General features: G+C 40.0%; 1 protein-coding gene across 4 annotated transcripts in view; it reads left to right on the forward strand.

Annotated features, from left to right (window-relative positions):
• Positions 1-18355, forward strand: part of dlg3 (discs, large homolog 3 (Drosophila)) — a 559740-nt gene that overhangs the window by 320455 nt on the left and 220930 nt on the right. For all 4 annotated transcript variants that reach the window (XM_073058148.1, XM_073058152.1, XM_073058151.1 and 1 more), the window contains 3 exons: positions 1970-2020; positions 8111-8235; positions 14265-14434. In XM_073058148.1, coding sequence (XP_072914249.1) covers positions 1970-2020; positions 8111-8235; positions 14265-14434 — 346 coding nt within the window. The remainder of the gene's footprint in view (positions 1-1969; positions 2021-8110; positions 8236-14264; positions 14435-18355) is intronic.

Raw genomic sequence — 18355 nt, forward strand, 5'->3', positions numbered from 1 at the left:
AACATAGTACTCTACATCATTATAATATACTGTATTTCCCTTTGTCTTATTTTGAATAATTCTACCACTACAGAAAATTTCAGAAGCTTGAAGGTTCTAGTTCATTTCTTTATGTAAAGCTTTTCACCTGGATAAGTGCTAACTGCTTCTTTTAAAGTGCTGTATTGATTTCTTTCTCCTACTGCTATCCCAACATTAACTTGCAAAGTTTATTCTGACTGTTACAATTAATTTAACCAAGGTAAAATTAGTTAGGTCAATGTGAAGTCACATATCTCTTGTATTAATGATCAACTGCCAAACAATACTGCTAAAGTAGGACACAGTATTAATCAGGAAATTAAATCGTAATTTAATAATAATAATGGAACTTTAATCTACATATTGACTGCACAAGCAAAATTAGTAGTATTAAGGTAGTGGATGATTTAATAGAGTGCACTTGAGAATGTTTTCTAGATTGTTATGTTAAAGAAGCAACGGACCTATTATTGTGAGATGAGAAAGGGTTTATTAATGATTTAGGAGTTAAGGGTCCTTTAAGGTAGAATTTTCATATGACAGAATATTATTGAAAGTAGTTCAGTCTGAAATCAGTAAACTATTTATGTATGAAATATGCATTGTTTCAAGCTGTGGTGGCCTGGAGAAATATATGAAAAAATAATAATAAATAAGCAAAGACTAACATTTAAGGAATGTTAAATACACAGATGACGACAAATATTATGCCTTATAAAGCACAGAAAGGGGAAAGGTGGTCTTGCTCTGACTAGCAAGGCACCTTGTAGATCATCAAATCTTGTCATCTATAGGAAAAGGCTGAGATAATTGAAAATTACAAAATGCATCTGGGATCAGAAAGGTTACGTACAAGGATGTAGCTTATCCTGGTGTGGCTAACCTTGAACCTGAGTTCTTGAGTCTCACAAATATGTGGTTCACTGTTCAGGATGGAGATTAGAAGAGAGAAGTGAATCCTTGGAATTCTTTGAATTCTTTTTGCAGTAGAGCTGTGGAAAGTCAGTCACAATGAGATTCACGGGAAGATGTTATTTCCTGCTTGGCCTGACTGCCTCACCTCCAACGGTGCCCTTAGGTCAGCTTTAGGGTCATAGAATATGTTCAAAGTAAAAATTAGTAGTTTTTTGTCTATTGAGGAAATCAAGGAGTATAGGATTAGTGTATGAAAATAGCATTGACTAAAAGATCAACAATGAAGCTATTGATTTGGTTGAACAGATACCATGACTCACAAGGTTTACTCTTGCTTCTTTTTCCGATGTTGTGTTCTAAACTATACTATTGAAAAAAATCCAGCCTACAATGGCTATGGCCATGGAAACCAAAGGCTCTCCCACCCATGGTGTAACACTTAATACAGGAGTATTCAAGACACCAGAATTGGAAGGGCACAAATGGAGAGACACTGAGCAGATTGCAGTGACTATAAACAGCAAGGCCACAGATGGATTCGAAAGTGACAATAAGAAATTTAAAACCAAGGTGTTGATTCATTGGAAGTCATTAGGTCAGTAATCACAGTTAGGATGTGGCCAGAGGAGTTTTGAAGGGAACAAGGTTCAAACTGTGTAAAGAATTTCTTCTCACAGAGGGGGTGAACCTCAGAAATTTTGCACTCAAGAGGCTAGTGGAGGCTAAATTGCTGAAGATTTTAAAAAAACATGAGTCATGGATTTTTAAAGAACATGAGCTATGGTCATATTGTATGGTGAGCAGACTTGAAGGGCCAGGTTGCCTCCTGTTTTATTCTGCTCTTGTGACTCGTAGGTACATCAGGCCAAGAGTTTCTTGTAATGAAAGAAATTAACCTTAACGGTATCTTCTCCTTTCCCTTGCATTCTGACTTTCTTAGCAGATGCAAGACTAATTTATTCAAAACAAAGCACTTAAGAAATATGGTTAATTGTTTGAAATAATGAAACTTATTTATTGAATTCTTTCCCAGGCTAATGGAAGTGATGGGATGTACAAATATGAAGAAATTATCCTGGAACGTGTGAGTAGTGTAACTTGACTCATCAAGTGATTAGATCATAATTGTTACATTTCTTTCAACTGGGATCATTGTAATGTCTAACCCTTCCTATCCAGCAGACATTTAACAAAATTCTGCAGTTAAAGATGACCAGTTAAAATTCTGCAATTCTGCAGTTAAAGATACCTGGCAGTTCCCAGATATTCCCAGTTTTACCCTGCAGGGTTTTGCAGACAGGTAACACTGCCTAAAGCATCTTTCCAGAAATTTAGCCATTAACTGATAAACAGACAGGAACTGTTGCTGCTCTGAGGGCCGAGTGGCACTCTGAAATTCAGACCTTGAATCTAAATGGAAATAGAACATGATTTAAAAATTAATTTCAGGGATTAAAAAAAACTACAAAATTCCAGTCTAGATTAAAAACAGTCCCTTAGTTTCAGTCTTCCATTGACTGATTGATTGAATCATGTTCTAGATAAATATACTGATTCAATTGTAACATTATAATTAAAGGGATTAAACACGGACAATATTTTGTAGAGTTGTGTTTAGATACATGATGCACTGCGACCTTTTCCTGCTCCAGATCTGTTTTCTTCAATACTGCTTCTCTAGTAAATGAAATTGCACAATCATTATGACATAGTGACCAATAATATGTGCTTTCATTGATAGATGGAAGCATTTTTCTGACCCTTGGATGTAATCAATATAGCCACATGCATTTATTTGCAGACCTATTGATTTTTGACAAGGGAAATAGACCCTTTAGTCTCCCTTTATTACAGCCCCAAAAGCAGGTGCTCATAGCATAGTGGAGACTAGATCTATTGTTCAGTTTCTAAATGTCAGACTTAGTGACAAAGCAAGTAAAATCTCGACCCTTCAGCCAATGTTTAGAATTCAGAGAATGTCCTCGCCTCTGTGTATAAACGGTAGATTTACAGCTCTGTCAATGCAAACTGAAACAGGTTCTGCAGGAGGAAACACAATGTATCTTTATAAAACTGGCTAAATGCCACTGTGTCTGGAAAGACTCACCTGCAGAAATTAATGAGTTATTTCCAAGAGCAGAAGGAAAATTGCGTCTCATGAAGGGCTTTAACTTATTAAGTGCTCACATATGCAAGGGCTGCTGCTTAGAGAAGCTGGGGCGTAAATAACCCATACATTTATTATTGAATCTCTGCACTCGGCATCCCCAAATATTCAGAATGGTTATTTTCTTCATGTCTCAACATTAGATTTTTGGCAAAATTTAAGTTCAAGTTTATTGTCATTGTACTGTATACATGTAAACTGCCAAACAAGACAACGTCCCTCTGGACCAAGGTGTACAACAGGGTACATAAAACTCACACACAACGCACAAAGTGATACTACCACAAATTAGATAACAAATAAAAAGATGCATTTTTAACACAAGTTAAAAAAGTAAGCAGTATAATACCACTGACGCTTCGTATGTGATGAGGGCTGGGTGGTGACGGAGAGTTCCGTAATCTGGGGATGAAGCTGTTTCCCATCCTAGCACTCATTGTCCTTCTACTATGTAACCTTCAGCCTAATGGTAGCAGGTCAAAGATATTGTTGGACAGACGGGAGGGATCACTGACGGTGCTAAGGGCATTGTTACACAGCACTCCTGATAAATATCTCTGAGGGGTGAAAGAGAGACCCTCGCAAACCTTTGTAGGGACTTGCAGTCAGACACATTGCAATTCCTGTACCAGATGGCAATGCAGCTAGTCGGAACAGATTGATGGTGCCTCTGCAAACATTGATTGGAATAGGTTGGGGGTGTGGGGAAACACTCACTCCAGGAAGTGGAGATTTCTTGACTGCAGAAGAGGCGTATTGTGCACTCCCAGAAACTTGGGACTCCTAACTCTCTCCACAGAGGAGCCATTTATGTACAGTGAGGAGAGGCCAGCCTGCAGCTTCCTAAAGTCCACAATCATCTCTTCGGTCTTGTCCACACTGAGTTGTTGTGTTTGCACCATTCTACCAGCTGCTTTACCTCCTCTCTGCATGCCATCTCGTGGTTGGTTGTTGTTGATAAGGCCAAACACCATTGTGTTATCAGTGAACTTGATGATTCGGTTTGAACTGGATCTAGCAGTATGGTCATGTCAGCAGTGGGTTGAGCACGCAGTCCTGGGGGCACCAATGCTCAGCATGATGGATCTACAAGTGTTTTCACATTTTCAGTAGGCTCTTAAGTTTAATTTTCAAATTAGGCTTTTTTTCCCCCCAAATGTTAAATGGTTAATAAAAATGATACTTTCATGACTAATAAATGTTGTTGCCCAGAATTAATATACATAAAACATGTGATTATTCAATTCAAGTGTTATAACGGTGATGATAACATCATGGTCTTTACGTGATAAACCAGTAGGATGTAGCAGAATCGCACAAATCTACAATATACATGCATCTCTACCACATGTTAATGCTGCCAGTCTTTTTTTGTTTCCAAGTAGCCCCCTAGATCCTGGGCTGTGGCCACCACCCTATGATTCCATCTGAGCCAGGATATTCCAATTCCATGTTCTTCTTATTCCCAGCCTCCCACGATGCTTCTCCACAGAGCACAAGCTAATTCCCTTTCTAGCTCCCAATTATGTGTGGTCACCTTCTTAATTCAAAGGCGTATTGTCAGTTTAATCAACACACCCATGCTCATACATACATACTGGCCATATACTGAGCAAATATGCAATGTCCATTTGTCATGACTGAGATCTAGGCTGTTTAGCCCATTACATTTATATTCCAGATGCATGGTGCTGGATTAGGACCATGTTGTCCCAGACCTGCTCAATGAGGCAGTCTCCCTCCACAAATTAAATCAATTTCTCCAAGCCTTGCGTCAGGAATGATAACTCAAAATGGTCCCTTACTGATAGTCATTGTATTTCAGTCATGAAAAAAAAATTACATAATATTGAAAAAGCAGTGTTGTACAATTGAATTTCTAGTGAATGGAATAGAATTTTAAAATAATGAAAATTACAGTCATTATGCAGAGCTGACAGCTTCACTTGTACATTGGGCATAAAACTTGACCCAGTTACAAACATCATGGGTTCCAGGAAAAGCAGTAAATTCTGTTATGAATGTACCACAGCTCTGTGGGGCTGAAGGGTGCGGGGGTAGCCCCCTCCTTTGTGAGAATCGCAAGATCACTATTGAGTCAATTCAGGAGACCCAGGAAATGAGAGAAAGACATGCAGAATCCACAAAAGTGTTAGAATGTGTCCTGGCCTCCGAAAGGCAGACCCATTGATACCGGCTATTGTCTCTTGGAGACGGACTTGTGTATTGCATCCTGTACGATGCAATCAAAGCCCCAGGCAATGAACCAAGGAGGAGGTTGGTGGAGGGATTGCATCATCCCCAACCTGATTGACACCTGAGACCCTGTGAGTCAGGATAAAAAGAGGGTCTGTGGGAAAAGCCCCTCAGACACACCAGAAGAAACGCTAGCGATCCCGTAGTAGCGAAAGCCGGTGGTAGGCCACATGCGTCCACTTCCATTTGCCCGGAATCGGTGACCATTGCCACGGAAAAACGGTTTTTAGCTAACAACGGGGAACTCAACTCTCAACGACTCTCGAAGGATTGACATCATAAACAGAATGGGCAAGTTTTAACCCGTCTCTCTCTCTCCAACAATTGCCATACAGGGTCCCCAACGGTGGCAGCCTGTATGAACTGAACGAACTATATATTTCCATCGGACAATTCATTATCCCCTAGACAATGATACAGCTTATTTCTTATTAATTATTAGTATACCCGCGCTTTTAGATTTAGTATTGATGACGTATATTATCTGTGTGTTTGCATTGATATTATTTTTGTGTATTTCTATCAATAAATACTGTTAAAAATAGTACCATCAGACTTCAACGGACCTCTCTATCTTTGCTGGTAAGTGACCCAGTTACGGGGTACGTAACAATTCAGACCAATTCTCTTTTAAAGAGGTTATAAAGGTATCTGGAATAGAGTGTCTGAGAGTGAATGGTCAATAAGATGCTGACACTGTTCTGCAAAGGCATTCCTTATTCCTGTTTTTATGTACTCAGACTTCAACTACAACACAGAGTCTTGCCATCTTCAGAAGTTTTCTGATGACTCTGCCATAGTTGGATGCATCAGCAAGGGAGATGAGGCTGAGTCCAGGGCTACGGTGGGAAACTTTGTCACATTGTGCAAGCAGAGTCATCTGCAGCTTAAAGGGAAAAAGACTAAGGAGCTGGTGGTGGACCTGAGGAGGGCTAAGGCACCGGTGACCCCTGTTTCCATCCAAGGGGTCAGTGTGGACATAGTGGAGGATTACAAATACCTGGGGATACAAATGGACAATAAACTGGACTGGTCAAAGAACACTGAGGCTGTCTACATGAAGGGTCAGAGCCATCTCTATTTCCTGAGGAGACTGAGGTCCTTTAACATCTGCCGGACGATACTGAGGATGTTCTACGAGTCTGTGGTGGCCAGTGCTATCATCTTTGCTGTTGTGTGCTGGGGCAGCAGGCTGACGGTAGCAGATACCAACAGAATCAACAAACTCATTCGTAAGGCCAGTGATGTTGTGGGGGTGCAACTGCACTCTCTGACGGTGGTGTGTGAAAAGAGGATGCTATGCAAGTTGCATGCCATCTTGGACAATGACTCCCATCTACTCCATCATGTACTGGTTAGGCACAGGAGTACATTCAGCCAGAGACTCATTCCACCGAGATGTAACACTGAGCATCATAGGAAGTCATTCCTACCTGTGGCCATCAAACTTTACAACTCCTCCCTCGGAGTGTCAGACACCCTGAGCCAATAGGCTGGTCCTGGACTTATTTCCACTTGGCATGATTAACTTATTATTATTTAATTATTTATGGTTTTATATTGCTATATTTCTTCACTATTCTTGGTTGGTGCGACTGTAACGAAACCCAATTTCCCTCGGGATCAATAAAGTATGTCTGTCTGTCTGTCTGTCTGTTATGTCAATTAAAGTCCAATTAATAAAGCTAAAAATATCTAACTGCAAAACACAGTGTTTAAAATACTCTATTAGCTTCCCTAGATGGTCAGTGGAATTCTTCAGGAAAATCTGTCTCCTTTCTAATCCAATATTGTAATAAATTAAGTGATTTAAAAAGCATTTGATGCCATTTAGTAATTTAGAATATCCAATAGGCACTTCAGAAATTGTCTCGCATTAGATATCATGAAGGTACGCTCTACATACACAAGGTAAAAAATGTAGATCTCATGGAGAGTGCACAATTTCTGGGTCTACATCAAAATATATTTTAAAGGATTAATATTAGAGAAAGTTATATTGCAGCCCTTCTGCTATATTGCAACCAAAAGTGATCTTGAACGTGATACTTTGCAATCCTTGAAATAAAATTATTCATCTCATAGTCAGCTCATTTCAGTGCTATTGATTTATATAGCAGCTCCAGTGCTGACGCAACTTGGTCCTCAGGCACCCTTTTTACTTATTGCTGCAAAGAGAACCTTCAAAGCATGTAGGAGCTTGACAACACAGGTTACAGAATTACAGATATTTTGGTTAATGCAAAATAACTTATAGCTTTTTTTCTAAACACATTTGCTGTATTTTTTCTGGAGTTTGTTCATGTTAAAAATTTTCATGTATCACTAATTCAAAATAAAATAAATGATTTCAAAGTAATTGCATGAGTGATTGCTATAACCTTTTCTAATCGATATTTGGTAAGATCAAGTTTCTGTGAACACGAATGTTTCTGATGAAGTATGAGTGCCCGTATAAATAATCTAGGACTGGTCCAAATTGCAGTAAGGGAGAGCCAATGTTTCAACAATTTGTTGATGTGGCCCAAGCTTCAGTCTTGTATAATAGAGCAGGTTTTCCACTTATCTGCAGCTACTGAGGACTGGGTCATATTAAATTTACAGAAGACCTTTGGGCTTCAGTCTGATGCCATTAATTGAAAACTGAGGCTCAGCTGGCCATGGTAATCAGGAACTGAGTTTAATTTTACCAGCTTATTGATTCTTTGAGCTTTGATTGATTTAAAAATTGACAAATTTCTGTCCTTGCAGGGAAATTCAGGCCTGGGGTTTAGCATCGCTGGAGGAATCGACAATCCTCATATTCCAGATGATCCAGGGATCTTTATTACGAAGATCATCCCTGGTGGGGCTGCTGCTATGGATGGACGACTTGGGTAACTAATAAGTAACTTTCAAAGAAGGAACTGTTCAATAATATGTATTGTTCAGTAAGCCATCACGCTTGTTGCTGTAATGTGAGGTGCTCCTACTACTGGTGATCAGCTTTCTGTGTTTCACCTTTGTACTTCATCAAGGACTTGAAGCTGAAAGCAGAATATGGCAGGATACAATCATAATGTTCATTGGCATGCTCAGGATGATCCATCTGAAGTGATGGAGCATAGTCTGTCAGCACACAAAAGAGTGCTAATTCCCTGCATTACTCAGTTTGGCAAAAATTCTTCTTAATATGTTTCAACAGTTACTGCTTTAGAGTTACTGTATCTTCCAATACTTGTGTTCTCATTCTCTCAGAGTGCATTCTAAGTCCAGTTAGATTTCATGCTTTATTGGTGTTTCTGGTTTGCCAGGTAATCACTCTTTAAGTTACTCCACCAGGATGCATGTTTACTCAAGATAGTCTGTTTAGCCCACTGCTCTATTCTCTCTACACCCACAACTGTGTGGCTAGGCACAGCTCAAATGCTATCTATAAACGTGCTGATGACATAACTGCTGTTGGCAGAAATTCAGATGGTGTTGAGGAGGCATACAGGAGTGAGATAGACTTGTTAGTTGAATGGTGCTGCAACAACAACCTTGCACTGAATGTCAGTAAAACCAAGGAATTGATTGTGGACTTCTGGAAGGGGAAGTCAGGGGACACACACCAGTCCTAAACGAGGGATCAGAAGTGGAAAGGGTGAGCAGTTTCAAGATTCTGGGTGTCAACACCTCAGAAGATCTATCCTGGGCACAATATATTGATGCAATTATAAATAAGGCACAACATCAGCTATATTTCATTAGGACTTTGAGGAGACTTAATATGTCACCAAAGACTTGCAAATTTCTACAGATGTACTAGGCAGAGCATTCTAACTGGTTCCATCACTGTCTGGTATGGAAGGGCCATTGCGTAGAATTGAAAGAAGTTGCAAAGATAGCCACCTCCAGCATGGGAACTAGCCTCCCCAGCATCAAGGGCACCTTCAAAAGTCGATGCCTCAAAAGGGCAACATCCATCATTAAGGACACCATCAGCTAGGACATGCCCTCTTCTCTTTGCTACCATCAAGGAGAAGGTACAGGAGCCTGATGATACACACTCAATGTTTCAGGAACAGCTTCTTCCACATCGCCATCAGATTTCTGAATGGACATTGAACTCATGAACACTACCCCACTATTTTATATATTCACTCCCCTTGGAAGTTTTTGTGTTTGTTGTTTTACAACATTACATCACAGTGGATTTTATTTGGCTTTTTTGACAATGATCAACAGAAAAGAGTCCTGTGTCAAGATGAAAACAAATGTCTACAATTTGGTCTAAATATAGTACAATCATTAAACACAAAATAATTACTCACCCCTTTCAAGTCTGTATTTAGTAAATGCACTTTGGCAGCAATTACGGCTTTGAGTCTGTGAATATGTATCTATCAGCTTTGCACTGCAATTTTCCCCCATTCTTATTTGCAGAACAACTCGAGCTTTGTCAAATTGCATGGGGATCATGAGTGAACAGCCTTTTTCAAGTCCGGCCACAAATTCTCAATTGGATTGAGGTCTGGGATCTGACTTGGCCACTACAGGACATTAACTTTGTTGCTTTTAAGCCATTCCTCTGTAGCTTTGGCTTTATGCTTGGGGTTATTACCTTACTGGAAGACAACTCTTCTCCCAAGTCACAGTTCTCTTGTAGACTGCATCAGGTTTTCCTCCTTGATTTCCTTGTATTTTGCTGCATTAATTTTACCCTCTACCTTCACAAGCCTTCCAGGGCCTGCTGCAGTGAAGCATCCCCACAGCATGATGCAGCCACCGCCATGCTTCATGGTAGGAATGATGTGCTTTTGCTGATGTGTGGTGTTTAGCTTACGCCAGACATAATGTTTAGTCTGATGGCCAAAAAGCTCAAATTTGGTATCATGAGACCATTGACCCTTCTTCTAGTTGACTTCAGAGTCTCCCACTTGCCTTCTGGCAAACTCTAGCCAAGATTTCATATGAGTTTTTTCTTCAACAGTGGCTTTCTCTTTGCCACTCTCCCATAAAGCTGTGACTGCTGAAGCACCTGCGCAATAGTTATATGTGCAGTCTCTCACATCTCAGCCATGAAGCTTGTAGCTTCTCCAGAGTTGTCATAGGACTCTTGGTGACCTCCGTCACTAGTCACCTTCTTGTACGGTCACTTAGTTGTTGAGGACAGCCTGCTCTAGGCAGATTTACAGCTGTGCCATATTCTTTCCATTTCTTGATGATTGACTTAATTGTACTCCAAAGGATATTCAGTGACTTGGAAGTTTTCTAGTATCCATCTCTTGACTTGAGCTGTTCAATAACCTTTTCACGTAGTAGCTTGGAGTTTCCTTTTGTCTATATGGTGTATTTTTGCCAGGATACTGACTCACCAGCAGTTGGACCTTTCAGATACTGTACAGGTGTATTTTTATTACAATCAATTGAAACACCTTGACTGCACACACATCTCCAAAAACATATCACCACTTAACTAATTATGTGACTTCTAAAACTAATTGGCTGCGCCAGTGATGATTTGGTGTGTCATATTAAAGGGGGGGAGAGGGGTGAATACATACGCAATCAATTATATTGTGTTTTTTAATTTATAATTAATTTAGATCACTTCATAGAGATCTGTTTTCATTTTGACATGAGTATTTTTCTGTTGACTAATGTCAAAGAAGCCAAATTAAATCCAAGGAGATTCATTGTTGTAAGACAATAAAACATGAAAACTTCCAAGGAGGGGTGAATACTTTTTATAGGCACTGTACATATATAAAATGAACAATCTGACTCTTTTGTTGTTTCCTGTTGATTTGTGTGAGCTGTTATATATTAGCATTTTATTTTTTTGCAGTAACTTATAGCTACTTTGAAATATATATTGGAGCAATGGTATCTAAATCAAACTCTAAACAAATCTGTATAGTTACTACATATATGCCATTGTAAATAAATATATTCCTTTGAGGGAGTGTTAGGATTAGCAGCTCAGTGGTATATTTGCTTAGAATCGTTTCATGTAGGTAAGAGAGTCCACTTTCAAGTTTAATTGTCATTTGACCATATGCAGGAATACAGCCTAACAAAAACAGCTGCTGCGCAGGTTGACTCTGTGATTAAGAAGGCATACAGTGCATTGGCCTTCATCAATCATGGGATTGAGTTTAAGAGCCAAGAGGTAATGTTGCAGATATATAGGACCCTGGTCAGACCCCACTTGGAGTACTGTGCTCAGTTCTGGTCGCCTCACTATAAGAAGGACGTAGAAACCATAAAAAGGGTGCAGAGGAGATTTACAAGGACGTTGCCTGGATTGGGGAGCATGCCTTATGAGAATAAGTTCAGTGAACTCAGCCTTTTCTCCTTGGAGAGACAGAGGATGAGAGGTGACCTGATAGAGGTGTACAAGATAATGAGAGGCATTGATTGTGTGGATAGTCAGAGGCTTTTCCCCAGGGCTGAAATGGCTAGCACAAGAGGGCATGGTTTTAAGGTGCTTGGAAGTAGGTACAGAGGAGATGTCAGGGTTAAGTTTTTCTACACAGAGAATGGTAAATGTGTGGAATGGGCTGCCAGCAGTGGTGGTGGAGGTGGAAATAATAGGGTCTTTTAAGAGACTCCAGGATGGCTACATGGAGCTTAGAAAAATAGAGGGCTATGGGTAAAACCTAGGTAGTTCTAAGGTAGGGACATGTTTGGCACAGCTATGTGGGCCGAAGGGCCAGTATTATGCTGTAGGTTTTCTGTGCTTCTATGTTTTCTAAAACAGTGCTTCTCTGTGGCCAAGGTGCAATATGCAGTACCAACAGTCACACACAGCACATATAGTGCATATAATTATGATAACAGAAAAACATACAGTTACAATAATATATTAAAATATTAATAATAAACCTATGTGCTTGAGTGACATGGCCAAAAAGAAAGGAGTCTATGAAGGACATAACCTTCAAGGACATGAAGGACTTGTCAATGGATGACATAAGTGCTGTGGAAATGGGAGAGGATAGACGACACCTGATTTCTTGAGAAATTACAAAATTCAGAGACACAAGAAACTAGAAGAGAAAAGAAGGTGAGAGAAAGACAAGAAGTTGAAAAGAAAAGGAGATAGAGAAAGAATGTGGGCGAGAAAGAGAAAGGTGTGAAAAAGAGAAGGAATGTGAGAAAGAAAAAGGGTGGGAATGAGAGCATGAAAAGGATCAGGACCATGAGTGAGACCATGACAGGAATCATGACAGAACCAAGGATAAAGAAGGGGAGCACAACTGAGCAAGGAATCGAGGGTGGGATAAATAGAGGGAAACAAACTGGGACTGGAGGGAAGCAAAGATTAAAGAAGATCCAGAGAGAAAAGCCAAGAAAATGAACGGTATCCAGAGCTGTCAGAACAACTTCCTGCAGTGCCAGAGTCAGCTCCCACAACCGCCATGGAGGAGGCCCCAGAACCTGAGATTATTTCTTAGCCACAAGTCTCACCTGCCAAACAGAGTGACCCCCTTGTCAGGAAAGCTGTTAGCTTATGTTATCCCACAAGAGTGAAAAAAGCCTCTACAGCAATTAATTCTGTAGACCTGATAATGGCAATTTAAAATTTACTATGCTGTGGATGTCTATATATGCTATGTATTTAATATTTCAGTAATAGTCAAATAATATTGTAAATATATTGTTTGATTAAGCATTGTTTCTAAGGCATTACAGGTTATATGTAAAAGTAAGTAAATGGCATATCTCATTACGCCAGCACATCATGCGTGCTCACCTTGCTTAAAGTAAAAACAAATGAACATGAGTTATCTCCCAACTCTCTTATATTCCTTTCAATTAGGTTTTTTTTCAATTAGGTTTTATGTTTTGAAGTGAGAAAACATAAGACAGATGATTTTGGAGATAAAGTCATTGGGTATATTTAAAGCGGAGGTTGGTAGGTTCTTGATTAGTGTAAGTGTTAAAAGTTACGGGGAGAAAGTAGGAGATTGGGGTTGAGGGGGAAAATAAATCAGCCATGATTTAATGGAGAAGTAGACTCGATGGTCCAAATGGCCTGATTCTGCTCCTGTACCTTATGGTTTTAAGGAATCTAAAACTAGATGAACTAGAAGAATTAATAAAGTGGGCTGTAGCCCATACACATCGATGTTCGACACGTTGTGGATTCAGAGATACTCCATTGCACACCACTGTTGAAATGCATGGTTACTTGAGTTTCTGTCACCTTGAACCAGTCTAGCCTTTCTCTTCTGGCCTCTCTCATTAACAAGACATTTTCGCCCATAGAACTGCCGCACACTGGATGTTTTTTTGTTTTTCACACCTTTCTTGTAAACTCCAAACAATCCCTGGTGATCAGCAATTTCCGAAATACTCAAACCACTCCTTTTGACACCAGCAATCATTCCATGGTCAAAGTTCAAAGTAGATTTATTACCAACGTGCATCTATGTCACCATATACTATTCTACGATTCATTTCCTTGTGGACATTCAGAGTAAGTAGAGAGAAGCACAATAGAATCAATGAGATGAACAGATGAATAAACAACCACTGTGCACTGTGCAAAATACTAAGAATTCACAGTCTTTGATAAATCAGTACTGATTTATCAAAGACTGTGAATTCTTAGTATTTTGTTGAGTTTATAATAGTCATAGAGATATACAACACAGAAACAGGCCCTTCAGCCTTTATTTATGCAAACTGACCAGGATATCTTTTTCCAGGATAACCTGGAAAACTTTTTTCCACATCTTCTAATCTTGATTGTGTCTGTGCTTTTTAATTTTCGTCCCCTCAGCCCATTTCTGTATCATGACCAGCACTGTCAAATAACATTCCTGCCAAATATTTTCACAGTTAGCTCTTATAATTTAGGGGCAGGTAAATCAGCACAACTCATGAGGAATGTTTACTCAGACGACATTATTGATTGTTGTTTGTGTTTTAGGGTCAATGACTGCGTGCTACGAGTCAATGATGTGGATGTCTCTGAAGTTGTTCACAGTAAAGCAGTGGAGGCACTGAAAGATGCAGGACCTGTTGTCCGACTCTTAGTCCGCAGAAGGCAGCCAGCTACAGAGGCTATATTAGAAGTGAATCTTTTAAAAGGACCCAAAGGTAAAGTATGTTATTACTGGCTATTCATCATCTTGAAAACTCAAAACATGGCTTCCTTGTTATTTTACTATAGTAGAGTCCCTGGAGAAATGTAGTTAGCCCTACTTGCAGAATCTGCTCAATGATATTATAGCGTTGGACTTGCTCCAAAATATTAAGAATGAATTTTGCACACATAACATAAATAGTAGCTCATTGTTCCCTGCTTCACTAACACGAATAGCACCTGGGCTTCCATATTCTTAGCAACGCAATCATCCTCAGTCCCTGTAGTAACACCTGCATTTCTCCTGGATTATTAATACAGAAGGCCTGGCAATCTCAGACTCTAATACAAAATTGATGGGTACTTCCAGCTTGCATTGTGTCCAGGCAGTTCCAATCCCTGTAATACACAGTGGCTGAGCATATCCATTTCAGTAGTACTCAGCAGCTGAAGGTTCCTCACCATGATAATCGATAGTGTCTGGGTAGCTGCAGCCATGATTTCATGAAGGGTGCTTGACCTTAAAAGTTAGCTAACCAGCTGAGTGTTTCCAATATTTTCTGCTCTCAGTTCTGCAATATGAAGCATCTAGTGCCAGCAATTTACAGTGCCTGGGGACTCCTGCTCTCATAGTACATAATGTATAGACATTCTCAGTCCTGGAGTTCTGAAAGGAATGGATATAGGAATAGAGAATGCCCTGGTTATCATTATCCAACATTCTGTAGATTGATAGGATGTTCAAACCATGTAGTTTGAGTTGGAGTGTGATGAGAAGATTGTCCAGGAATACTAAGGACCCTCACAGGAGATTGGTGAACAAGTTGAGAGCACATGAAGTTAAGGGTGACATGCTATCAAAGTTTAAGAGGTAGGAATAAATGGGTTCTTTTTCAAGTTGACAGTCAGCACCAAGTGGGTTTTTACTGATCATAGGTTATATCAGTTTGGCACGAGGGGACGAAATGTAAAATATGCAAGATATTAAGTAAGAATGTGAGTAGATGCAGAAAGGTTTCAAGGGGATATAGATAAGCTGAGTGATTGCACATCAACATGGCATGAGGGGTAGCCTACATCAGAACATGAGGTTATCCATCAGTAGAAAAATTGCTGAGATAAAGTATTTTAAATGTTCAGAAACTTGATTGCCCTTGTACATGAGTTGTTGAAAGTTAACAGGCAGGTGCGGCAAGCAGTTAGGACTCAGATGATATATTGTTGTTATTAAGCATCTTCCAGCCCTCTCCTCCATGATTTACCTCTAGCTCTAACTTGGTGATTCCCTATTGTTATGGCCTTTGCTCTACTTCTGTATTGTTCAATGGTAACTTAACCCAAGGTTGATTCCAAGGACTAATTTCTGTAGTGAGATTACGGTACATAAACTGGCTTTGTTTTCCCTTGAAATTTGAAAGTTCTGAAGTGATGTGATGAAATTTTGTTTAGATTCTGAGAAGGGATGATTTGTATTTCTACTGTTCCAGTTCTTTGGGGAATTTGAGACTGAAGGCGTAGCTTGAGGACTGGAATGGGTATTTCTGCAATTTGAGAGGGAGAAGCATAAGTCACATGAATCAATACCGCAATGGAATAAAGGGAGTTACAGAGGCATGAGAGAGGAGCTTGCCCAGGTGGATTGGAGGGGATACTGGCGAGGAAGATGGCAGAGTAGAGGTGGCTGAAGCTTCTGAAACTAGTTCACAAGGCACGGATAGATATATCCCACAGAAGGAGAAGTTCTCAAATGGCAGGGCTAAGCAACTGTGGCTGAGAAGGGAAGTTAAGGAATGCATAAGGGCCATGAAAAGGGCAAATAATGTAGCAAAAATGAGTGGGAAGTTGGATGATTGGGAAACTTTTAAAATCCAACAAAAGGCAATGAAAAAAACTGTAAGAAGGAAAAGATTAAATATTAGGGCAAACTAGCTGATAATATAAAACAAGATACTAAAAATTTTTTCCATTAAATAAATATGAGTAAAAGGGAGATGAGAGTTGCTATTGGACCACTGGAAAATGATGCTGGTGAGGTGAATGGCAGATGACCTTAATAAGTACTTTACTTCCTTCTTTACTGTGGAAGATACTAGCTGTATGCCAGAGGTCCGTGAGTGTCAGGGAGAAGAAGTAGGTGTCATTGCGATTACAAAGGAAAAGGTGCAAGGCAAATTGAAAGGTGGGTTAGTCACATGGATCAGATGGACTACATCCCGGAGTCCTGAAAGAGTTGCTGAAGAGATAATGGATGCATTGGTCATGATCTTTCAAGAATCACTTGATTCTGACATGGTCTCAGAGGGCTGGAAAATTGCAAATGTAACTCCACTCTTTAAGAAGGGAGAAGGATAAAAGAGAGGAAATTTTAGGCCAGTTAGTCTAACCTCGGTGGTTGGGAAAGTGTTCGAGTCTATTATTAAGGGTGAAGTTTCAGGGTACTTGGAGATTAATGATAAAGTAAGTCAAAGTCAGCATGGTTTCTGTAAAGGGAAATCTTGCCTGACAAATCTGTTGGAATTTGTCGAAGAAGTAACAAGCAGGGTGAACAAAGGAGAGGCAGTGGATGTCGTTAACTGAGATTTTCAGAAGGTGCCTCACATGAGGTTGATTAACAAGATAAAATCCTAAGGTGTTACAGGAAATATACTGGCATGAATAGAGGAATGGCTGACAGGCAGGAGGCTGCAAGTGGGAATAAAGGGGATCTTTTCTGATTGGCTGCCAGTGACTAGTGGTGTTCCTCAGGGGTCAGTATTGGGACCACTACTTTTCACATTATTTGTCAATGATTTAGATAATGGAATTGATGGCTTTGCGGAAATTTTGCAGATGATACGAAGATAGATGGAGGGGTAGGTGGTGCTGAGGAAGCATTGTGATTGCAGCAGGGCTTATACAAATTGGAAGAATGGGCAAAAAAGCGGCAGATGGAATACAGTGTTGGGAAATGTATGGTAATGCATTTTGGTAAAAGGATCAATAGTGCAGACTATTATCTACATGGGGATAAAATTCAAACATCAGAGGAGCAAGGGGACTTAGAGGTCCTCTTGCAAGACTCTTAGAAGGTTAATTTACAGGTGGTACAGAAGGCAAATGCAATGTTGGCACTTATTTCAAGGGGAATAGAATATAAAAATAAGGAGATAATGCTGAATCTTTATAAGACATTAGTCAGGCTGCACTTGAAGTATTGTCAACAGTTTTGGACCCCTATTCTGAGAAAGGATGCTTTGTCATTGGAGAGTCCAGAGGAGGTTCATGAGGATGATTCCAGGAATGAAGGGGTTAACACATGGGGAGTGTTTGGCAACTTTGGGCCTGTACTCAATGGAATTTAGAAGAATGCCTGGGGATCTCATTGAAACCTACCAAATGTTGAAAGGACTAGATAGGGTCGATGCAGAGAGGAGGTTTCCTCTGGTGGGGGTATCCAGACTTAGAGGGCACAGCCTCAAAATTGATGGGTGACCTTTTAGAGCAGAGGTAAGGAGGAATTTTTTTAGCCAGAGGGTGGTGAATCTGTAGAACGCTGTGCCACAGACAGCGGTTAAGGCCATGTCCATAGATGTATTTTAAGCGGAGGTTGATATAGTCCTGATTGGCCAGGACATCAAAGGATATGGTGAGAGGGCAGGTGTATGAGGTTGAATGGGAACCAGGATCAGCCATGATGAAATGGCAGAGCAGACTCAATGGGATGAATGGCCTAATTTTCCTCCTACGTTTTATGGTCTTATTTCAAAATGAATGAAGAAATGCTTCCAGTTGCAGAATCAGGTAGAGGTAGCTCTTAAACATTAAGTCAGTTGTTAATTTTGGGCACACAGTTGATATATTTTAAGTGACATGGGGTGAGGGAGATCTATGTGGTTATGCCACAGATGAGACCTGTCTTCCTTGATCTTGAAACCAATCGGATAATAATGGACTGA

The sequence above is a fragment of the Hemitrygon akajei genome, chromosome 10, assembly GCF_048418815.1.
Source record: "Hemitrygon akajei chromosome 10, sHemAka1.3, whole genome shotgun sequence".
Taxonomy (NCBI): Eukaryota; Metazoa; Chordata; class Chondrichthyes; order Myliobatiformes; family Dasyatidae; genus Hemitrygon; species Hemitrygon akajei.